This window comes from Fukomys damarensis, unplaced genomic scaffold (assembly GCF_012274545.1).
Source record: "Fukomys damarensis isolate Sample0158 unplaced genomic scaffold, DMR_v1.0_HiC HiC_scaffold_28, whole genome shotgun sequence".
In the NCBI taxonomy this organism is placed as follows: domain Eukaryota; kingdom Metazoa; phylum Chordata; class Mammalia; order Rodentia; family Bathyergidae; genus Fukomys; species Fukomys damarensis.
The window spans coordinates 27,980,698-28,006,465 of NW_022900940.1; the positions used below are offsets into that span (position 1 = coordinate 27,980,698).

Genomic DNA, 25,768 nt, shown 5'->3' on the forward strand with positions numbered 1-25,768 from the left:
ACTTTTAAAAGATCTGGCAAAGGACTGGACAGATTTGTTAATAACAATCCAATTTCATTCCCCTCCCTTCTCCCATTTCCAACACACCTGCATGTGCACAGGTGCTAGAGAAACATGGTTCTATCCATTCTACACAGTAGGCCTTCTGTTTACAGAGCTACAGTTTGCTACAGAGAGAATTCACGTTGAGAAGAATGACCCAGAAACACAAGATTTTCAGGCATAATGGAAAAATTAAGCAGCAATGCTCTAGTTATGTTGACTACAGAATCCAAACAAAGACTTTCTGTGCCACTCCTGGGTTCAAGGCACAGCTCAGGATGTTGTCATACTGAAATATTTCAATGATTTATGTGGGAACTGTGGCAGTATATTTGAAAGTGGGTTATTTTAGCAAATCAGAGATATATGATTGCTTGTAATTTAAAAGGCAAAATTTCGCATTAATATCTTTGGAAAGGATTTTAGCCAAGATTTTTTTTTATTAACCTTCATCAAAAATTCCCATTTCTGAAATAATCTATTTAATTGATAGTTAACTAAATTTATATCAGGACATTTAAAATATAAAAATGTCATTTAGGCACAAATTTATTGCCACTTACACGTAACTCAAACTCTATAGAAGATTCTTTTTAAGAGGTTCTAAAATTAACACTGAATTTAATATTAAATAAAGTCTTAGGCAATTTATATTTTGTATTGGAGTTTTATATCCCCTTCTCTCAGATAACTTTCAAATTAAAATTAAATTTCAAATTAAAATTTCCTAATCCCTTTTCTGCAATTTTTTAATTGGAGGTATTATAAATTCCTAGAGATAATTTATAATCTTTATTGCTCATCATGCATTTCCTTTCTGAGGTAGAATTTAATGATGTCTGTAGAATATGCAAAGGAGAAAATAGTAATATTTCCTTTCTTTTTTAGCCATCTTGAGGCTTAACACACTGAAGATAACATATTAAAGATAAATTATTTCTCTGATATCCAGAAAAATTTATTTTTTTAATTATTATTTTTTGGGGGGTGGGAACCAGGGATCAAACTTGGGACCTTGCGCTTGCGAAGCAGACGGTGGAACCGCTGAGCTAAATCCCCAGCCCAAAATTTATTTTTTGAAAGCATAAAATTAAAGTCCCTAATAGTACTGAAATGAGAAGGAAAATTCTGATTGAGGCCAGCTAACCTAACAAACTGACATTTATGCCATTTATTTATTAAGAAAAATAAGGTCAGATTCAATATAAGGGCGTTATGCTGTGGCTGGTGAATCAAATTCTAACTGGAGCTTCCAAATCAATTCCATCACTTAACTATGTTTAAGCACACAGATACCTATCTCTCCTGCTGTTTTTTGAAACCTGACCTTTTGTGGTAAAATTTAAACTCATGTATTTTTATTTTCCTTCTTAGTTGCACACCAATACTCCCTGCCAAACATACTGATTTATCTGGATATTTTAATATTTTTATCTCTTTTCAATATTTAATCCTTTAATATTTTTTTTTTATACAGGGAAGGAAAACTGTCAATCTTCTGCTTGCTTTCAAAATGACCCTGGCCTGCACTCTTTTTGAGATTTAAGCAAAAGTTTCTTTTCTTCTCTTCTTTCTGATGGTATTGGTTACCACCGTCATGTGGTTGAGAAAGCAGAAAATTATGTCCTACTTTAGAAAAACAATTGGGCCTTTTCACCGAAATATTTATTCAAAACCCCATTCAATTCATATGGTGGCTGTCAGTCTTTATTTAGTCTCTCTTTCAGAGGGTATCTTTGATTTTGCCACTTTGACCCCAATTTATATCTCACTAGGAGAGGATTTTGATACTGTTTAATACTTAAAATTCGGTTCCTGGGCCATTGAGAAGGGGACTTTTCTTGTACCTTAATCACACATTGCTACTGTTTGTTTTAAAAATAATTTTTTCTCATTAATGGCCAAAATCCTATTTCAAAAAGAAAATATTATTTTCCCTTTTTCCTTTTGATGTGTTGAGTAAGGACAAGGCAGGGAAAAGGGCCAAGAACTTGTCACACTTGTGATTTCATCAAAAGCAACTAACTATATTTAGGTCCCCATATATTAAGATTTATCCTATGCCCACAGAGCAATTAATGTAGAAAACATCTGGAGCAACCTAAAACCAAAATAATCCAGAAGGTATCTGAATAGAAACTTGGTGACTCAAGGGGTAATGGTAGTCTTCCAGTGGTAGGTTTCATTCCTATTATTTATACCACATTCCTCCCTTAGTAGCCCTTTAATCCTGATTTTGAATGTTTGTAACAAGCAATTCACAGATCTTACTACGACCGGCAGCTGGTTGGCATATCATTTTTCTGTCTTTAAAATTGAATAGAAAATAAGGAAATACTACAGCACCTTTCAAACTGAGCTGCTGATGTGCTCGATATTCAAAGCTTTTACGCTATTCAGTACACAGAAACATCATTAAAAAAAAAAAACTAAGTGGGATTTTGATGCAGAAAACAGCTCTGGTTAGAATTCAGTACTATTTTTTTTTTCTCTTTGCCCATTGTTTACTCTGTGTTCAGAGCACAAACAGATCTGCTTCATGTCAAAATAGCCATTAAGTAAAATGGAAAAGGTTGTGCTTATATTCTTAAACAAACGTACTCCTAATAGGCTTTTATTTCAAAAGCCCTAACTAAGCTATTCCACTCGGAAGACACCACTGCATCCCACGCATTTGTCAGAATCTTTTTCAAAAAAGTTTTAGTTTTATTTATGCTTAAAACCTTAATCACTTGAACAACTAAACTGACTAGTCATAAAGTGGCTTAGGGAGAATAAAGCAACTCCACAGGGGCACAAACAATATTTACATTCATTTAATCTGAAATTGGGGTGTGGGATTTAAACCCTTGTGAAATTGTGGCCACAATAAGCACTAATCTCTCTCCTTACAAAAATAAGACACTGGAATTTCTGAAATCCCTTTGTCAAATGTCTTTATTTACTTTGTCTAATGCAAGTTTCTTTGATTAGCTAAACTCTGCTGTTATCAACACTTCTTCCTTATCGGCTGGCCCTAGGCGAATGACACATTCACCACTCGCTCTCCCCAGATAAAGCAAACCCCTTGTTTAACTTGTTGGAGAACAAACAAAGCTTTTCCCTCTACACTTACAACTTAATAGGCATGTTTGGAGTCTTAATTACAAAAGGGGGAATTTCCACATGTAAAAGCTCTCTTAAATTGAATAACTTTCCAAGAAGATCTTGAGTATTCCTCCTTCCTTCCTTAAAAAAAAATGTTTCATTACAACTTTCTCTAAGAAAAAGTTTCCCAGTACCGAGATTCCAGCTGAAACTGCTCATATTGCCTTAGCTGCTATGGAGAGAGGACGGGGTTGCAAAGAGCTTTTGGTACACTGGAGAATTATTTTGTAACATTTAGTTTGAGTTCTTCTCCAGAAAGAAAATTGGCAGCAAGCAAGAAAAGGCATTTAGGGAGCAGCTGAAGATTAAGACACCTTCTGAAAATGATATTCTTTTTGCCCTGCTTATGGCTGCATGAAATGTTAACTCAGACAGCCACACTGTGGGCATCAAATGGTTATTGATTTTCCAGCTACCTACCTGTTGATTTCCTGGCCCAAGAAGCAAGTCTTTATGCTGAAGAAAAACTTTCAGAAGGGCAATTTAAATCCTGTCATTGTCCCCTCTCTCCTTTTTTCTTCTCTCTCGTCAGATAAGCCACCATGTTATTAGGAAAACTCAATTTCTCCCAGTTAAACTTTGACCTCTTGGAAAACAAAGATTTAAAATGTCATTTTCAGGCTAATGCTCCAATGAATTGTCAAATAAAGTACTAAAAACATTTTGATAGATAGCTGAGCCATTTATCTAAATCACTGTCAGGGCAGCGAAGCATCCTGCAGGCTTCCCCTACAGTCACCCGAAGGTGGGATTTTGCTGGACTCCCGGTCATTTCTCAAGGCTGTAGCCAAGCTACTGTTGACCAGATGCATGCCTCAGCACAGAGTCAGCATCAGATAACCAAACTGTCAATATTTTTTTAAAAAACTAGGCTACCCCACTTATATTTCCTTCCATTTAACTGATGTCCGGGTTCCCGGCTGAATTGCAAGATATGGAAATAATGGATGGCTCAGCCCAAGGGGTGTTCATTGCCAGTAGTTTTCTAGCAAAACAGCAACTTCTTAGACCAACAAAGTGGCTCGGAAAGGTGGCAGCAGGGTCATTGCTAAGAAATATTGCTTTCCTTAGCAAGGAAAACATTGGAGGCAGCCGCCTAAACTGGTGGTTTATGAACTTCGGGAGCAGTTGCTACCTTAGGTAGGCTAAATTTTTCTCAGGAAAGATGTCATACTTTAATTACTTTGGACTACTGCAATACACAAGAGGGGGATATATACAACTAGCAGCTAATCCAAAGAATAGCAAAGTTAAATTCCCCTCTGCATACATCTTAGTAAAAATAGCGTGCGCGATGTCAAATTGTCCTACTTGAAGAATGTTTCAAAGTCCTGTGGTCACCCTCTACTTTCCCCCTTCCTCTGTGCATATTTTTAAAATTATTTTCAAGAGACTAGCAGAGTGCTAAGGAGAGAAGCATGGATGCAGGAGGGGTTATTCGGGAAGAAAACATCTAACAGGAAATTTTTTAGCAGAGGGAGTCACTATGCACACCAGTATATCACACCCCTTCAGCATGAAATCATTAAATCCTTTGTCTTGCTACCAATGCAGTTTATTTCCAAATGTCTTTATTGCATGCAAAAGAGACAATTTTCTTTTTCTTGGTAGAAGAAGGGAAAAATAAACCTACATTGAGCAGTGTGCCGATGCTGCCATTCGCTTTGGGTCAATCCACTGAAGCATGCTTTGAGAGCTTTCTCCTGGAGCATGCAGGAAGACGGGCTCGCAGTGTAGAAATCCAGGATTTGCCCAGGACTCACTGACAGAACATCCATACAGTCAAACATGATCTCCCCTGCACCGAATGTCTGCAAAAGTGCTTATCCTCTAGGTGTGGAGGCAAATGGCATAGAAAAGTCCACCCAACTCCATCAAACTCTGCCCCTTTTTTGGCACGTAGGCTGTTGGTCTTTTTCCCAGCCCCGAATCATGAATTATGACAGACAAGCCAGCTAAAAGCCTGTAATTGATCCAAATGATCATTTACCATTTTCCAGGCTTGCTCGGCCAATCCAGCCGGGGCGGGGGGTTCCCAGAAAGATCCCAAGTTCTCCTTCCGAGGAAACGGTTGCAAAAAGCCTTCCGAATGCGCTCCGGATCCTACCCGGATGGTGCCCAGACAAGCCCTGCCCGGGTCGCTCGCGTCCTCGGCATCCCAGTCCTCAAACAGCTCGCGTGGGGGAATTCTGGTCCCCCCTTTGGCAAAGAATAGACCCTCCTGCCTCTGAACAGCTCACTTCCTACTACTTCTGTCACACAGAATGAAAGATTGAATTGCCTAATATATGCGAGTGAACTTTCGGTGAACCCTTCCCGGGCTGCTAACCTTCAAATGACCCAACTAGTCTGACATCACCAACTCCCAGGATTCTCACAGAGCTTAAAAACTCCCAGCAGCCCTGCAAAAGCAGACAGCCAGAGAGGCAGGCAGCGAGCACGCAAGCCGGGGCTTTCTTTCCCATGTCTCACCTTAAAAACAATGCGAGAAGTGCTTTTAAAACGAGCAGGGGAGGAGCCAGGACGCTGCTCCCGGCTCGGCGCGCCTGGAGCGCCAACTTCTTTCCTTTTACGCCTTTTTATTTGCGGCGGCCGAGCTTGGAAAGGAGTGGTGCCCCCTTGCCCGCTGGCTCCCACCCGCCGCCTCGCCCCCGGCCCACCCTTTAAATTCCTCTGAGCGCCTCTCTGTTAAATTCCTTGTAACGTATGTATTTTTCCACTCCCGAAAAAGCACAGGCAAGCCCTACACTGTAGAACTGAGAGGTTACCCCTCGGGGAAGCCTTGGGTCGGGTTGAGAAACTTTCCATTCCATTCCATAGCCTTTTTTTTTTTTTTTTTTCCTTTTTCTTTCCCCCTTCCCTTCCCTCTGCCACCTTCTTGCAAGCCACGGCTGAAAGGGTTGCATTTGCTTGAGAGGAAAAATTTCACCTTTTTAGATTCATTTACTTAAAAAAATCTTCATCGGGCTGTACGCAGCATGTGGGGAGTGAGGAATTACTAGTTAGCTTTAACCCCAAACACAAGCACAGCACATACTCTCTCTGCCTCTTTCTCTTTCACAGGATTTTTAGATCCTGATCTGAGAAAACATAATCATGTGGTCTAAAGCAGAGATTTGGGAGTCAAACAACTAGATTGTCAGTCTAAGTCTACCAGAGACCAGCTCTGAGAGCTGTGATCTGGAACACATATTTTCTTGGGCCTCTGCTTCCTCTTCTGTTAAATGAGACATATAACACCACCTATTTCAGTGTCCTCTGTAAATATACTGGAATAAGAGTTGGCTGTGACTCCTATTTTTGCAGTGCTGCAAGAGCCTACCAGGATAACAGAGATCTGCTGAGATCACACTGTGCAGACCAACACTTGAACCCAGCTCCCCGAGATCTCAAGCCAATGTGAAAACTACTATGCTGTTCCCATAGCCATGTACCTGGAACAGTGTGTGGGTGGCCTCTCATCACACACATACAATACCACTTAATTAACACACATTTTGAAAACTGGTTAATCTGAGGATTTTATGTGTCTACAAGCCAGATTTTGTCCATACCAGCTCTTACCCAATTTTGGTTGTTTATTAAAGTAATTTTTAGAGAAAAAAAATTTAAATACCTGTCAACCTAGGGAAAAGAGCAGCTTTCTAGCCAGGTTTAAAAACATGAAGTACAGAGGCAATATTTGGAAATAAACTCAGGCAGACAGCTTCCCTAAGGAGAGCCAGTCCGTCTTGCAGCCATTTCGCAGAGCTTACTTCAGGGATGCAGGTGTGTCAAAGAGGAATGAACACACCCTCCTGCTTCCACTGCGTCTCTATGACTAATAACTCTTCTACTGAACAGGGCAGCCAAGAAGTGGGCAGGGAGTGTGTCCTTCCATCTCTCAGGGAAGAGCAGTACCCAGGTCCTCTTCTTGGGAATACTGCTGGAATGTGTTTTGGCATCCAGGCCTTTTAAAAGCCTGTCAAGGGGCACCCCACCCCACAGTGAAATGCCGCTCTGTCTAGCGGTGTTGCTAAGTGGCACTGGTGGTGTAACATGAAAAGTATGCATCGCACACACTTATCAACTCAGAGATCCTTTTATGAAGGTCCAGTAAAACAATTTTCAGCCCACCGAGCTCAGTTCTTGCCACTGAAAAGTTCAGGGTGATAAAAGGATGAGATTTTGTTGAATCTACGCATTTGCTATATATCCCTCACTTGGCCTTGACTATTGTTTTATAACAGAGCTTGGTTGTAAGAAACCTTTAACTACAAAGAAAGCACACATTTTAAGCAAAGGAGCTCAAAAGAATTTACAAAATATCTAACACATTGCCATTAAGAGAGTTGTAAAGGTACACAAAGTACCACATAATGTTTCAATTTCTACTTGGTCCATAAGAGGCACAGCTCCAAATGCTTATTCAAGGTCCTCAGAGTTCCTTGGAAACTAGACTCATTTATACCCAGTAATGAGGCAGATGAATAGTGGCTGATTGAGACGACATGTTTAAAGTATGTTAAATAGCCATGTTTAAAGTATAACATGAGGAACTTCGAGAAGAAAAACATGACACCATTGACAGGTACACGTGTTCAGCTGTCTGCTATGGGAGGAGGTGGTGGTGCCATTTTTTTTTTTTTTTTTTTTTTTTTTTTTTCATCTCTTTTTTTTTTTTTTTTTTTTTTTTTTGCTTGTCATCTCTTCCACAGGAGGCAAGGATGCACTGGTCAGAGGAGGCCATGATGAGGACGGACACCCCCAAAATTCTGTTCATTGTCATTTCTTGGGCTGGATAATCAGCTTCATTTCATTTCCCAAATTTCTTCCCCTTTATGGTATTATTGCTCAGCAACAACGACAAAATACATATGTCCCTGTGTGGAAGGGGAGTTGGATAGACTTGGTATTTTCTTTTTTGTACAAGACCTAAAATTTATAATATCCTGGAAGTTGTTTTTTTTTTAATTGTAGGGAAATGAACTTGAGCCTTGAAATGAATGATCACTATTTAAATCCTTGTGAATAGACTATTATGGGTTTCTTATAATGTAATAGTGCGCACTAGTCAATTCATCACTTCTCATCATGAATTAATTATGCTGATAGCAATGATTAGAGCTATTATTTAATTCAAGTATTAATTCATAAAGCTGACTCACAATTTAGCCACACTTTTTTTCAGTAAATCGAATTCCAGCCCTTGAAAATGTGATTCTTCCTCTAGAGTTTTTATTTTATGTAAAATTAAGGAAAGACATGCAAATAAGCCCCAATTCCTTAAAAATAAATCCATGTACTATAAAGATTAATGCATAAGACTGAAAGTAAAAAACGGACTAGTTAAATTGTTCATAATGCAGTTTAAATTATTGATACCCTTTTAAACATTATTCACATAGTTGGAAGAAATTTTCCCAAGGGTCCTCTTTGTTTGGCAAAAATAATATTCTAATACGTGTCATGTCCTGTCTGTGCGTTTGATCAACAATCTAATAAAAGTTTCCCCAACTAACAACCAAACAAAAAGCAAAAGTTTGAGAGCAGAATCCATTTTGTTTCAGAGTAACTGTATATTTGTCAGTGTGACACAGCACATTTGAAACCCATAATCATAAAACAAAAATTTATAGCCAAGGTTCAGGGTCTACATCTGTTTCTCTGGTTTTCGTACAGCAATTACCCACTGGACGATCCAGAAAGAAACACCATGAATCACGTTCTGCAAACGTGTGAACTTGAGAGTCTCCTGAAGAAAGAGCAGGCGTCTCTGTACACCAATACTGCAGCCAGCCGTGTTCAAAATTCGTCAAATACCTTGTGATGTCTAAATAAAAAGATTCTTACAGGTACAGACACATCCACCAGGCCATGCCGAGTGCAAAATACAAGAAGGTGGTGGAGGAAAGTGGACACTGATTGTTTTAAAAAGATGCGCCTATCTCTTCTATGGTTTGGGTTTATTTCATTTTTTATTTTTTTCCCCCAAAACCCATATGAAACACCTCTTCCCACAGTTGATCAGAAGAATGCATGGCTGGCTCTGAGTGCTACATATGCTGTGGGGGAAGACAAGCCCAGGCTGCTACCAGCACAGGGGGCCGAAGTAAGTCTGTTCCTGGGGCTTCTCTCCTACTAGCTGCTTTCGTATTGGTACCTGAGAGAAGTTCTAACACCAGTAAACAAAAAAAACTATACTTCTGACCCCTTACTCTAAACACCTGCCAATATAACAAGGTTGCATGGAAATGAACAGGCATGGGTGTGCTTAATAAAACTACAAAATCTGGCAGTAGACTAGGTTTGGCCCATGGGTCCACCCATGTTCTAAACCAACATTTCACAGTTTACATTTAATGCATTACTTGCATTTATTTATTTTTGGTACCAGGGATTGAACTCGGGTCCTTGCACTTGCGAGGCAGGTGGCAGAATCACTGAGATAAATCCCCGGCTCTGCTTTTTAAATTCTGCATTAATACGTCTCACCTTGTACAATCTAGACATACAAACTTAGGTGTTAACACTTTTGTTATCCTTTTTCATTTTGCTTTTAAAAGCTTTACTCAACTCCAACGTGTATATCACATAAGGAATCATATAGCTGACGGGATCTTTTTTTGCATTAGTCATCGAGAATGTGTTAGGTTCCATCCAGAATTATGGTTCTTTTAGTTTTGTTTTCATTTTTGTTATGTAGTCCAGTCTAGCCTTGAATTTGTGATCCTCCTGAGTGCTGGGATTACAGGTGTGCGCTATCACATCTGGCTCTTTTTATCTTTCTTGACTCATAATTTCCCAGTTCCCTACTTGGCTTTCTTTTTAAAAAGGTATAGACTTCATCTGTGCCTTCAAAATGTGCATGGGTGCCACATTCTCTCCATACCAAACCATGTTTTACACCAGTATTTACATATTCACCCCCTCCTTCATATACGATGACAAAATGTGGGAGATGGAAAAATGTAACAATCACTCTTGAGAATAAATGTCAATAATCCCACCATGCTACAGCTTGCACACAACTTCCCTGTGCTATTCAGCTCAAGCTTTTTTTTTTTTGGTGTCATCTCAATACATTTTCCAATGAGCTAAGATTAGATGTGCCACCTAGTTGGTAGTGTTTAGAAGAGCCAGAGTCTTTTCAAGGACAGAAAGAAGTACAAAAGATTTTAAGAATGCATTGCAATCATTTCATGCTAATATTAGTAAAGAATACTGTCTATAACCACACTGCTCCCTTAATTCCTAGTACAGCTCTTCATTGTTTGAGATCAGATGTATGAACAGAGGCTATGAGTTGGCTCTTAAACTGTGCTGCTCAAATTAATTATAATCTCAGCTCCTCAGTCATATTAGCCTCATTTCAAATGCTCACAAGTTAACATGGCCAGCGGCAATAAAGTGAATAGGACAGTGAGAACATAGGACACTTCCATCTTAGCCGGAAGTTCCATCTAACTGGGTGCTCTAGAAGGTCAGTGTAGTCACGAGAGAGGCAGTGTCACCGGGTGGGTGGGACCACAGACCTGGGACTCCAGTGGACGTGGCTAACCCCCAGCTTCACTCTCAGGAGCTGTCTCACACCAGGCAAGTTACTTACCCTCAAGCCATCTTCTTTCACCCAATCAAAGGGTTGTGAAGATTAAATGAAGTAATACAAGGAAAAAGCACTTAGAACGTTGCCTGAGATATAACAAATAATTTAAAAATGTCAGCATGGCTGGGGATTTAGCTCAGCGCTTCCACCATCTGCCTCGCAAGCACAAGGACCTGAGTTCAATCTCTGGTACCAAAAAATAAATAAAATAAAATAAAAATGTTAGCATGAAGTCTTCAAGGAAAGGGTCCAGTGAGGAATATAACCCTCCATGCTGTCCCAATACTATTGCTATGAGGTCCAGGGGATCCCTGTCAGAGCAGGTGTCTTTAACCAGGATAAACATTTCGGGATGCAGGGTCCAGGTATATGCAAACAGAGCAAGTTCCCAAGAGAGTTTCTATATGTACCTGGTTAAGGATCACTGCACCAAAGCAATTGTTTGTATATATAGTCCCTGACTTGACAATGGTTTTACTTACAATTTTTTTACTTCACAATGGTGCTAAAGCTGCAAGCATTCAGTAGAAACTACATGGAATGAGGAATTTTGATGTTTTTTCCCTGGACTAGCAATATTCTTCCTGCACAGGGCAGCTGCAACAAGCCACAGCTCCAACTCAGCCATGTGATCAGGAGGGTAAACACCTGATAACAAGGGTACTGTATTGCTTAGCTTGCAGTTTATTAGGAGCATCTTTACTATATTAAAGAAGATGGCTTTATTAGTTTTGTTTTACAGTGCAGACACCAAGTCAGAATTGCAATGAAATATTTGACAAACTGCGTCCTGCTACTCTTATTGGAGGCAGGAAACATCACCTGACTTGCTGTTCTCTGCAGAAACTGTATTTAGCCTCAAGAATTTAAAGCCAATTATAGTTAGTTAAGTGGCTATGATATTGCATAGGATGGAAGACTTGTACTATATATTTTACCTTTCCATTCAACCATTCATCCTTCCATACATCCAAGCCACCTAGGTACTCATTAATCTATCATTCATCCATCTCACTCCCCTATCCATTCACTTAGCTGATATTAACCCATCCACCTATCATCCATTTACCTATGCACCCAACCATCTACCTTTCTAATTATCCAGCTAATCACAGGTCCATCTGTCTGTATGTCCATCTGTCCATCCATCCATCCATCATCTGAGCCATCAGCTAGCCAAGATCTAATCATCAAAAGTGATGAAGCAGAGTATGGCTTTTTGAAAGGCAATTTAGAGAGTTGGGAGAGGGACAAAAGCAAAGTTTCTCAGATCACGCATATATCTTCCTCTATAATCCTTAAAAAGATTTCCTGTCCTTGCAAGCACAAGGTCCCGAGTTCAATCCCCGGTACAAAAAAAAAAAAAGATTTCCTGTAACATATGCTGGTAAAAGAAATAAGGTCAAAGGCACTGTCCACAGGCTGTTTTAGTTAAATGGGACTGATATATCAGTTTGCAACTGGAGAGCCCCTAAGATCTAACACTGATCCTTAAGAACATCCCAGGATTTGAAATGCTAATGAAGCAAATTCTATTAGCAACACAAAAGTTTCTAACTGAGGGGAAGCTAAAAGCCCAAAGGAATTTTCTTCAGATTGTACTGGGAAAGGGAGTGTAAAAAGTATAAAATACATCAGAGGGACAGTGGAAAAGGAATGGAGTTTGAATTCATCCTGATCTCTGACACAGAAAAAGGCAAATAAAAAAAGCCTCATGTGATTGAATGGGAGTTGTCAGAAAAATAAGCCAGATAGAAATCCCTGTTGCGAAAACAGTGATATGTGTATTAGCATGTCACAACCCATGTGAATACAATAAAAGTAGTTTTTATGAGAAAATAGCTCTCTCAAACTGCAGGGTGTAAAGACATCTTCTCAACATGTACTTCAACCAAGGGCTTTGAAAATTTCTCTTTGAGAAGATAATGTGGAGGCGTCCAAAATTAGTTTAGTATTTTGTTATTGTTTGCTTGTTTGTCAGTTAATGATGTTTCAAAAAAGATTAATAAGAGCTATTTCAGAAGGCAACAGTTCCAAAATTTAAGGTTAACACACACACACACAACCGACAGGGAAAGAAAGGGAAAGAATAGGTGGAAATGAGTCCCTTTTTCTGTTTATGCAGAATGTGCAGTGAAGATGTTAAGACTCATTGTAAGGATGCTCTAGCCTAGTAGTTTTAGGGCTTCCTACCTGAGCTACTTGATGAAAATGTTTGGAGTTAGAGTCTGGTAGTTTTCATTTTAGGCAAGGACCCACGCATTTACACCATGCAGTACAGCATGTGACACAATGATCTGATGATGGAGTGTTCTACTCAATGAACATCAGGCCACAGAAGAGCCTCTGGAGCAGTGGTGGTGAATGTTTGGGACTTATGCCTCAGTGAGCTTTTTGTATCATATACCCAAACTTTACCAATAAAAGAATTTAACGAAAAAACAAAAAAGGTTTGCCATCACTGCTTTAGAGTGTTAGGTAGGTAAAGGACTTTCTCTCCTTCAACCAAAACTTTAGTTAGGCTTCTCTTAGTCCTCTGCCTGACTAGGCCTGACTTTGAACTTTCTTCTCTGTCTCTGTGGAATCCCGTTTGAGCATTCTTTTTTATTTTTCTAACATGGTACTGGAGATTGAACCAGAGCTTTATGCATACTAGGAAAGCACTTTTGATACTTCTCACTGAGGTAGTTTAAGGAAAAATTCCTCACTCTTGGTATTGACAGTGTTGGGCACACTACCCCAAAATATGGTGCCATGGCATTTGAGAGCTGATCATATAAGCACACAGGAAAAAACTGAACAGGACTTGCTAAGTTCCCCTAGTTGATCACCACTACAGCAGACACCTTTGTTTATTCGTACTTCTCTATAACCATCCATATCTAAAAACACCAAATCCATCACAACAACACACAAGTTTACCTGTTTCATTTTTTCTTCATTTTTCAAAACTCCCATATTACATAAAATTCATACAAAATAAATTTGTGCCCTTATCTCTTGTTATGAAGGCCTCAGCCATACACGACTCTGCTTAGACATACAGATAGATGTGGACAGCAGCCCAGGGAAAGGCAAAGGCACACAGTAGAACAAACCTAGGTACTAGAATGTCCTTGTGAAGCAGAGATGCCCTTCCAGCCTGGCTCTAGACCATTACAGGAGAGAGAAGTGAACTTTTATTCATTTATGCTAACAGGTTTTGGGGGCTCTTTCTAAATCAAGTTTACTCTTTACTATATATGTTTAATAAATATATCAGCCTAATCCAGTTTACAACTGTGATCCCAATGTAAGAATAGTATAGAACACAATAATCTCTTCATAAATACTTGGTGAATGAGTGAATAAATGAATGAACCAACCAATCACTAGACCTTCTTGGAAAACACTGATGAGTAGAGCCATGTATAATTTGATTGAAATTTAAAACTGGTAAAAACTATGTCACACTGTTTAAAGGCAACTTCTGTACTGTAGATAAAATTAGCACTATTGTAGTTATCAGGAGACACAGATAAACAATAAAATCAATGGCATAAACTTTGTGCTCTATACTCATGGATGATGAAGTTCTATCCACCCATAGACCAGGAAAAAGGACAGGCTTTTCAAAAAACAGGCTGGGACAATGAGATCTGCATTGTCAGCAAATACAGTAATGACAAGAAAATCAATTGATTCATAGCCCATAGCATATACAAAAATTAACTAAAATAGATCATAAAACTAAAACACAGAACTAAAAATTTTAAGAAACAATGGAAAAAATCTTGTGGACTTGGGTTACATAAAGATTTTTTTTGGATAATATGCTGAAACATTACACATAAAAAGCCAAAACGAGAATTTGGACATTAGCATATTAAAAAATCTTCTAATATTTGAAATACTCTACTAAAATAATGAAAAGACAGGTCAAAGACTAGCATAACCATTGAGCAATATGTGTACCCAATCATTATTGATCCAGAATATAAAATTGCAAAATTCAACAATAATGAAATAAACATCTTTCTCCTCATACTCAATGGGTAAGTAATTTGAAGAGAAATGTCACAAAAGACAATACAGTCATGAAAAGAAGCTCAATGTCATTAATCATTAGGGACATGCAAGTAAAAACCCCAATGAGATACCATTATATACCTACTGGCATTGTTCAAAATATGAAGACTGCCCTACAAAGAATCGCTGTGGATGTGGAAAAACTAGAGCCCTCACACATTGCATTATAAGTACAAAATCATACAATCACCACCTAAAAATGTTTGGTAATTTCTTAAAAAGTTAAACATATACTTACCAAATAATCTGGCCATTCTACTCCTATTTACTTGAAACATTAAAGTTTATTCACGTACATGTTCATAACAACTTTATAACTCAGTTGTTTATCAACAGGTGTACTGATAAACTGTGGTATATCAATACAATGGGAAATTTCTTGGCAATAAAAGGGAATGACTATTGGTATATGCTACAAAATAGATAAATCTCATAATAATTATGCAGGGGGTACAAGATAGATAATACTATCCATTTATATAAGGAAATTCTAAGAAATGAAATTTGATATATAGAAGTAAAAAGCAAATCAGTAGTTGCCTGGGGACAAGGTTTGGGGAAAAGTTATGGGCCAGAGGATGAAATTACAAAAGGATAGGCGAAACTTCTAGGTGCTGATAGTTGATATCTTTCTTGATTGTGGTGATGGTTTTAGGTTTCATAAATATATATATCTTCTGCCAAAAATGTATAAATCAGGAAAAGAAAAACTTGTGTAATATTGTAATACTAAACTTATTGAGACGTCATGAGACTAATATAAGTTTACAGTTATAAGAGGTGCTCAAAATGGTGGTCATTAGCTTCTCAATATTTGTTAGTACCAAGAACTGCTGAAGTGTATACACACTTTTTTTGGTGGATCTCTCTATAAAATCTACAGATTTTACACTTTAAAAATGTGCACACTATACTATATCAATTATGCTTCCATAAAGCTACTGTAAAAAATAGTATTTAGCATAATATTTAACAACCAATATGCTACCGACACTAATCCTTAATAATAAATGATGGCCATGCCGAATACCAAGCAGCCTTCACTGGTTGTTTGAGAAATTAGTTCTAGGTATTCAACACAATAGCACTACACATCCAACAACACGGCTAAAATAAAAATAAAGAAGAAATATACCAGGAATTGATGAGCATGAGAAAACAATTTTTTTTCTTATAATACTAGTGGGAATGGAATTTGTATGACTCTTTGAAAGCATTTGTTAATACCTAAAGAAATCTGACATACCTTAAAGTTAAGAATTTGGGTAATTTTGTTCCTACATGTTTACCTAATAACAATGCAGACATTTGTTTACCTGTGTAGTCATAAAAATATGAATTATAATAGTGCCAAACAGAAAACTACTCAAATGTTCATCCATCAATAAAATAAAATGGTAAAGTCACACAGAATATTTCTATGTAGCAATGAGAATGACTACATGAAAATGTGAATGAATAATATAAAGTTGTGTGAAAGAAGCCAGAAATACATAAAAAAGTACATCTCTATGATTCTATTCATACAAAGTTAAAAAAGAGGCCTACTTAATCTACATCATTAGAAGTTATTATACCAGTGTCACTCATGGATCAGGATTAGAAGGAGGTACAAAGGGGCTCTGATCATGTTCTATTTTTTGACCTGTGTGCTAGTTAAATGTTTATGCTCAGTTGTAAAAGAAATAACAAACTATATATGTACTTTTTTGTACTTCTATGAATGTTATAGTTCAATAGAAGGCTTAGTTAAAAATAAAGAGTGGGGTGTGGTCCAGAGGTGCAGGTTGTCACAGGCAGATCCCAGCCAGGGCTCTGCCCTGACCCCAGAGGCTTGGGCATACTCACCCAAATCAAAGGTCTACCCACAAAAGAGCTACACAGGCACACAAGCTTCAGCCAGAGACCTCCCCATAACATCAGCCACAGCCGAGGGCCCACCTGGAAAAGAGCTACATAGGGACACAAGCAACAGCCAGAGGCTTGTCCCAATACTATTGATAAGTGCACAGACCCTAGCCAGAAGCCTGCTCACACAACAGGAACTGGGGTACATAGCCCCCAGTCAAAGGCCCTCCCAGACTACAGGTACATAGAGGCCCCAGCAAGAGGCACACCTAGATACCATTCCAAGTATGCAGAGGCCCAAGAAGAAGCCTGCTCATACTATAGATCAGCTCAGGGATCCAGAAGGCCACTATTCTGAAGCCAGGAAGTGGTGTACAGGTGAGCAGCAGAGAAAAGGCTGCTTGGTGGCTTGCTGAGATCTAAAGACCACTGGGTGAGCAAAAAGTTGCCTCAACAAACGCACAGCAGCCTGCATCTGTTGAAACATGGAAACAAGTCCCCAAACCAGACTTCCAGATCACCTATGGCAACCCTAAAGGGAAATGAGATAGAACAACCTGATACTCAACCACATGGACTCCCTGAACATTGAAAGAGGATCAGGAGAAAATGAAATCAGAAATAATTTATCAGATAACAGCAGAGATTATAACCATAGTGTAAGACGTGATTAACAAATCTAGAGAGGACACAGATCGAAAAAAAAAGAGGAGCTGAGGAACATGATGGAATCCAAACATTGGAAACAAATGGAAACCATAAAATAGATGTAAACAGATTTCCAGAAGATTAAAAAGTCCATTGAAAGTTTACACAGGTAAGTGGGGTGTGGTGGCACACACCTGTAATCCCAGCACTTGGAGGCTGAAGCAGGAGGGTCGCTGTGTTCGAGACCAGCCTGGGCTACACAGTGAGTTCCAGGTCAGTCTCAACTACATAGTGAGACCCCATCTCAAATTCCCCCACCAAAAAAAAAAAAAAATTTACACAGTAGAATGAGCCAATGTGAAGATAGAATTTCAGATATAGAAGATGGGATTGCAGTTAGTGACCAGGAAAAGAAAAATTTCTTAAAAATAGATAGGGATCATGAGAAATCAACCCAGCAACTGCTAGATTATGGAAAGAACATAAGACTGATTGGAGTCAATGAAGAAACAAGAGAGAGTATAGATGACATAAAAAAACTGTTCACAGAAGTAATGGCAGAAAACTTCCCAGGTAGGGGAAAGGAACATGACACACAGATAAGTGAGGCATGTAAGACTCCAACCAGCCATGATAAAAAAAAAAAAAATCTACACATAGGTATATGATAGTTAAGATTCCAGAAACCCAACAGAATAACAAAATTCTATAAACAGAGAAAAGAAACAAATCACATGCAAAGGAAAGCCTATCAAAATTACAGGAGACTTCTCAACACAAACCCTCAAGGCAAGAGGAAAACAGCCTCCAACCCAGATTGATGTACCCTGAAAACTATCTTTCAAAATGGATGGAGAAATAAGATACTTTCATGACAAAGAGCACCTTAGGAAATTCACAAATACCAAACCAGCACTCCAAAATTTTTTAAACAATATCCTAGGAAAAGACAATGAGGATCACAACCCCAGGAAGCCCCCACAGAATCCATCAGGCATGACAAGAAATCAAATGCAAAGGGGGAGAATCCAACCAAAAGAAAAAGTCATAACAAGGGTAAGTCAATACATATCACTTATAACCATCAATGTTAAGGGTCTCAATTCATCAGTCAAAAGAAACAGTCTGGCAGAATGGGTCAAGAAGCAAGATCCAACAATACACTGCATACAAGAATCACACTTAATTCAAAAAGAAACTCATACATTGAAAGTTAAAGGGTGAAAAACAATACTCCATGAGACAGGAACCTGCAAAAAAGCAGGAGTAGCTATTCTCTTTGCAGATCACGTGGATTTCAAACCAACACTGATTAAGAGAGACAAAGAAGGACACTACATTCTTGTAAAGGGAACAATCAAAGAGGAAGAGATGACAATCATAAATATATATGCACCAAATGCAGTGGGCCCAACTATATAAAACAAATACTAACGGACAGGAAAAATTAAATAAGCACTAACATAATAGTAATGGGGGACCTCAATACAGTCCTCTGGTCTACCAGCTGAGCTATTGAAGGGTGCACACTGCCTGGACCTCAATACCCCACTGTCACAAACAGATATTTCAACTAGACAGAAAATGAAATACTAGAGCTCAAACTCTTGAAGAAATGAATTTAACAGATGTTTACAGTGTTCCACCCAACAAAATCAGAATTTTAGCTGCACATGTGTCATTCCCCCAAATAGGCCACATACTCATAGAACATGTTTAAGTGTAAATAAATTGAAGTGATCCCCTGTATATTATCAGACCAGTGTGATGAAATTGGAGATCAATAGCAAAAGAAACAGCAAGAATTTCAGGAACACATGGAGATTGAACAACACACTTCTGAATAACCAATGAGTCACAGAGGAAATTAAAGAAGAAATCAGACAGATCTTATAATTAAATGACCAGGACAATACAACATATCAGAATCTATGGGACACAATGAAAGCACTGTTATGAGGGAAATCCATAGCAGTGAATTCTCCTATTAGGAAAACAGAGCGAGCTCCATTAAACAACCTGATGCTAAACCTCAAGCTTCTAGAAAAAGAAGAGCAGGACAAACCCAAAGCTCATACAAGGGAGGAAATTATAAAGATCAGAGCAGAAATTAATGCAGTGGAGGCTATGATAAAAAAAAAAAATCAATGAACCAAAGAGTTGCTTCTTCCAAAGAATAAACAAAATTGACAAACCCTTAGCCAACCTTAAAAAAAATGAAAGAAAAGGTCCAAATCCATGCAATTAGAATGAAAAGGGCAAAATTATAACAGACACAGTAGAAATCCAGGTGATCATCAATATCTACTTTGATAATATATACACCAGTAAGACAGAAAACACAGAAACAGATAGATTTCTAGATACATATGAATTACCAAAGTTCAATGAAGACATAAAAATTCTAAACAACCCAATATCAATCCACAAAACTGAAAATGTAATTAAAGAAAATCCCAGGTCCTGATGGCTTTACTGCTGAATTGCACAAGACTTTTAGAGAGGTACTACTACCATGACTGTTTAAACTCTTTAATGAAACTGAAAGGAAATTCATTATGGAAGCAAGCATCACCTTGATCCCCAAACAAATAAAAAAAGAACTACAGGCCAATCTCACTGATGAACACAGATGCAAAAATCCTTAATAAGATACTGGCAAATAGAATGCCATTAATCAATGGCATTAATCATCAAGAAGATCATACACCCTGACCAACTGGGATTCATCCATGCAGGGATGGTTCAACATACACAAATCACTAAACGTAATCTAGGGCTGGGGATTTAGCTCAGTGGTTTGGTGGCCTGCCTTGCAAGCGCAAGGACCCGTGTTCAATCCCCAGCACCAAAAAAAAAAAAAAAGTAATCTACTGTATTAATAGAGCCAAGGACAAAAACCATATGATCATCTCAATAGATGCAGAAAAAGTATTCGACAAAATCCAACATGCATTCATGATAAAAACCCTACAGAAAATTGGAGTAGCCTCTACTTCAATCTGAGAAAAGCCATCTATGAAAAACCAACAGACAATATCATACTATATGGTAAAAAATTGAAATCCTTCACAATAAAATTAAGAACAAGACAAGGATGTCCATTATCACCACTCCTGTTCAATAGTTTTGGAAACATTAGCCACAACAATTAGACAAGATAAAGAAATAAAAGAAATAAAGGCAGGAGATGAAGCAGTCAAGTTGTTATTATTTGCAGATGACATACATATATGGAAGACCGTAAAAACTCCACCAAAAGTCTTCTAGACTTAATAGGCAAATTCAGTAAAGTAGCGGATATAAGATGAACACACAAAAATACATAGCTTCCCTCTACACAAAAAACAATTCGCTGAGAGAGAAATGGGGCAAATAATTCCTTTCACAGTAGCATCCGAAAAATTGAAATACCTAGGAATCAACTTAACAAAACTGTAGCACTCAGAAGCAAGAGATTGAAGAGGATATCAGAGAATGGAAAGACATCACTTGTTCCTGGGTAGGAAGAATCAAAATAGTGAAAACAGTCATACTTCCAAAACTGCTATATAGATTCAATGCAATCCAAATCGAAATCCCAGGAGCATACTTCACAGATCTTGAGAAAACAATCCAAAAATTCACTTGGAAAAAGAAGAGACTTAGAATAGCAAAAGCAATTCTAAGCAATAAAGACAAGGTAGCGGGTATCACAATTCCTGTCTTGAAATAACAGACCTGAGGACGAGTGGAACAGATTAGAAGACACAGAAACAACTCCAGGTACACTCAGCCATCTCATCTTCAACAAAGGAGCTAAACATCCTCACTGGAGGAAAGACAGACTCTTTAATAAGTGGTGTTGGAAAAACTGGAGTTCAACTTGACAAAGATTAAAACTAGACCTATATCTCAACTAAACTAAAATTGAAATGGATTAAAGATCTAAATATTAAACAGAAACACTAAACTGGGTGGATGATAGCTTGGGCAGAACTCTTCAAGACATTGGTGTAAGAAAAGATTTTATGAACAAAACTTCTGCTGCCTGTGAACTAGCATAAACAATCAAGGAGTGGGATGTCTTATTAAAAAGTTTCTGCACAGCAAGAGAAACCAACAGTGTGAAGAGAAAACCCACAATGTGGAAAAACTTTTCATCAGTTGTTCCTCAGACAAAGGTCTACTATCTAGAATATATAAAGAACTTAAAAAAAAAATCAGACCTCCCAAATTTAAAGACCCAATCCAAAAATGGCCATATGAAATGAACAGACATTTCTCAGACAAAGAAGTAGAAATAGCAAATAAACATAAGACAAATGTTCAATGTCACTGGTCATTCAAGAGATGCAAATGAAAACAACACTGAGATTCCACCTCACTCCCGAAAGAATGGCTGCTATCATGAAATCAACCAATAACAAATGTTGGCGGCACTGTGTAGAAGAAGGAACACTGCTCCACTCCTGGTGGGAATGTAGACTGGTACAGCCACTGTGGAAATCAGTATGGAGATTCCTCAAAGAACTAGGATTCGAAGTCCCATTTGACCAAGCTATTCCCCTGCTGGGTATCTTCCCCAAAGAATTAAAAGAATCATATCACAGTGATATATGTGCACCCATGTTGATAGCAGCACAATTTGTGATAGCTAAAACTTGGAAGCAGCCCAATCAAGAAGAGACTGGATAAAGAAAATGTGTTTTTTAAAAAATAAAATGGAGTACTACTCAGCCATGAAAATGAGAAATGATATATTTATTGCTAAATGGATGCACACTGAAGCGATACTCAAGTTAAATAAAGGGCACATGTCTGTAAATACTGAATAGTCTAGTGTGAGAAACCGAAAGTGTAAATAAGGATTAAAAGGTATAATTGAGATTGTGAAATATGAAGAAAAGGGGCAAAAGGGAAGGGAAAATGGAGAGGTAGGGGAAAGGAAAGAAGGGAATGGAATATGAGAAAATGAAAAAATGGAAACAAAGTCTCTGTAGATAGAGGGGGAGGGAGAAATGCCCCAGCATGACCACTTCTCACACAATTCCTGGATGAAGAAAACTTTCAAAAGCAGAATGGATGATTCCACTTCCAGTTTCTTATTTGTCAGCTGCTTCTACTCTCTTCCCATCCAATCTCCTATCTCTTACATATTCTGTTATCCTACCTGACTCTTTTCTGGAATCTCTATTGTCTCCCAAATGTGATCCTGCCTCTTTTGGGCTGGCTGGCAGTTTGGGTAGTTTGGGATCTTCTCTCTGGAGATCCAGGGGTCAACATCCTTTCCACCAGTCAATTCTCCTGTTTATATCAGCTCAGTATAAAAGGATACAGGCCACAATTCTAAAAGCATTCCTTTTCTTGTTCTTATGTACAGTACTGGCTCTTAAGAAGGGCAGCACTATTCCCTAGGAAGTTGAAAAACTTTGGGAAATATTTTGGGTTGCCTCTTTGGGGGCATAACTGGAATCAAGCAGGTAATGCCAGTGACGTTAGCTGTTGTACACAGTGAAGAACTATCTGTGTTCCATGTGACTTTAGAAAGTAGGCAATTGATGCAAATAAATTATCTGAGTCTAGAACCTAATCCCTTCTTACACACCCACAGATATTTTTTTGTGTCATTTTAACATGCAATAGGTTTTCCAAGTTTTGATTAGCTTGTGATTAGAGGAAAGGTATATTTTGTATTTTCCTCACTTCGCCAAGAGTTATCATTTCAGAAAATCTTCTTGTTTTACCAAAAACTCACCTCTGTCAGTTTGCACTGTAGTGGTTGTTTTATATCCTGGTTGCACATAAAGGTATAAACATCTGGCCTTGCTATAATACCTTGAAGGGTAGTGATGCTAGTAAAATCCAAACTTTTATTAGAAATTACTTTCCTATATTTTTTCCTATATATTATCATTGGGATATTATACTGATTTTTTAAAAAAGTTATCCACAGGAACACAGATCATATTACTTATGAATTTCACCACAGAATGATAGAAGAAACACTGGAAAATATTTATTAGACTATGGTTGGGATTTACTGACTTAGAGAAACAGCTCCAGTTCTTCTGAAAATTGTTCACATGCCTCTGCAAGGCCTTGAGTTTTTATACCAAATATAGGCTGACGTTTGCCCAATGGTGTGTTGATAAATATTTGACAAATGGCTCTCTGAAGAGGTGGGTGGGGAGGAGGGGAAAGCTCTCTGATGTTCAGGGTTTGCTGATTTACATGGTTCTAACACTGACCATGGCCAATTTAAAGAATCAGACAACAGGACATCCCTGGACATAGAGTTGTGTAAAGATACTAAGAGTTACTCTTAGGAATGTACAGTTCCCAGGTGAGGACATCTGAGGAATTATCAGTTATCAAATTTCTGACTAGAGACCCAACTTTTTCTAGGTTACTCTAATAGGGCTCAGAGGACCACCAAGCAAATCAAGGAAAAACAGACATCCCAAATATTTATGAAAAAGAAACCCAGAAAGCACTAGGCTCAAACACTTTTCCATAAGGCAAAACAATAATGAAAATAATTAAATAATACTTAAGTCATCAGTCAAAATTCCAGAATACCTTTGGCCAAGACATCTTTTGCAAATGGGAAGGGGACCAAGAAATGGAGGGAGAAGGGAGAGGCAGGGAACATAAAAATAATTAAGATGTGTCATTATTTGTATCAATTCTCCATGATGGATGTACTCATTTTGTGGTGCAAACATGCACTAGTAAACATTTTAAAAAAGAGATTTCAGAATACAAATAACTGCCATGTTCAGATGAGAAGTACATGACGTGCGACATGCTCCTATCATTTATTGGGCTGTCAGCTTGTGAGAAAACAACAGAAACAGATTTGTGATACTAGTTAAGGGCAGCACCTGGAAAAGCACCATTTTAATTTACTGGGCAATGGAAACCGATGAGAGTCAGACAAGGCCTATTTAGTTGTAACTCACCTTGTATTTGCTAACAAAGGAAGGCACACCTGCTGTGACTGACAGGGTAACCACACTCAATCGTTCTGTTATCAGGAATAGGACAGCCATATGATGTTTTGGCCATGTACAAAATCTCTTCAGGAGAGAACAGTGAATGGATTATTGGCTAAGAGAATAGATGAAAAAAAAGTCTGGATTGGTATAAGTGGTGTTCAAACACGAAAAAGTGATCAAGATCTATGGCCATGGGAAACTAACACAAATACTGTATTTGTATGATTTAGAGTCTGTTTAGGGGCGAAATCAGTATTATTTCAATTGTTTCTGAAATTCCCTGCTAAAGAATAGTGAAGGATTTGTGGGATGTGAAAGGAAGACTCTTGCGTAAAAGTCATTAAAGTGCTGTCTGTGCCTGTGGTGATATGAACAATGAAATTTTCTGAGAGTGGATGTTGGAAAGTTGCTCAGTTTGCTTACACATAGACTTTAATTTTATTGGCTACTTTGAATTCTTCATGTTACTAGAGATAGTGTTAATAGAAAGTCCTTAGTCTTAAAGAAAAACTTTTGCATGGTTTCCAGTCTATAGACCTCTTTAACACTTTCACATCTTCAGAAGTTAAGGGTAGTCCTGCAATAATGGTACTCTTGTTTAATGTTAAAAGAGGTAAAATTTTTGAGATTTCAAATTCTCTACAAATTCCAAATATGCATTGATCAGGGAAGGTCCTTATACCACATGGCACTATAGAGTTAATATAAATTTTGAATAAAGTCTTAAGTCTATGATGAATGTGTTCCAGGCACCAAAAGTTTACAGCGACTATCAACCAGGAAAATGTGCAACCCCAGCAAATAATGGCATATGGTGTGTGATCTGATGAGGGCGGTTAGCCTAGCCTTTGCTCACAGATGCTCAATGACAAAAGCAAAGTCAGTTGTGTAGTCTCTCTGGAAAACAACAAGAAAATAATGTTTGCTTGTTTGTTTCTTTTTATGTCAGTGGAAGATATTTGTGAGCTATACATTTTTCTTTGGTATTCAGTACATAATGAACTCGTGGCAATGAGAGAGTCACAGGTCATCAGATAGACTCACAAAGAACCTCCTGCATTGACATTTTCCTACTTGAGCTTTTCCTAAAAAAATAGCCTTTGTTGTCGTATCTTAAATGCCACAGTGGCAGTTATTCTGTTGTAGCTTGATTTCCTGTCTGCCAGGAGCCAGGCAGGTCTTCCTTTAAAAATTCCTTAATGGCAATAGAATTTCCAGTGGCATTGGAGATAATTCCCAAACCATAACTTCATCTTTTTCATGTCAACTATGAGGAGTGAGCACCAGCTGTTTGCAGCTGTAATAGTACCTGGTAGGTATTATTGAGAAATCAAGAAATGAGAGACTGAGCCTGTTTGGTGTAGCAGTTGAAAGATGACACATGTCATATTTATGGCTTAGGTTGAGTTACCCCAGAAAAAAACACTGAGATGAGGTTTTGAATGCAAGT

At 38.1% G+C, this 25,768-nt stretch overlaps 1 protein-coding gene across 3 annotated transcripts in view; it reads right to left on the reverse strand.

The window, feature by feature from the left end:
- The window catches only part of Rarb (retinoic acid receptor beta), a 712,875-nt gene that overhangs the window by 155,820 nt on the left and 531,287 nt on the right, over positions 1 to 25,768 (reverse strand). Inside the window, exon 1 of one of the 3 annotated variants that reach the window (XM_010640165.2) lies at positions 5,180 to 5,347. The exons of 1 other annotated variant lie outside the window; for it this stretch is intronic. Coding sequence is in view for 1 of the 2 variants with exons in the window: in XM_010640164.1 (XP_010638466.1) it covers positions 4,823 to 4,979 (157 nt within the window). In the remaining variant the exon portion in view is untranslated. One more of the 3 variants, XM_010640164.1, reaches the window with a different exon arrangement.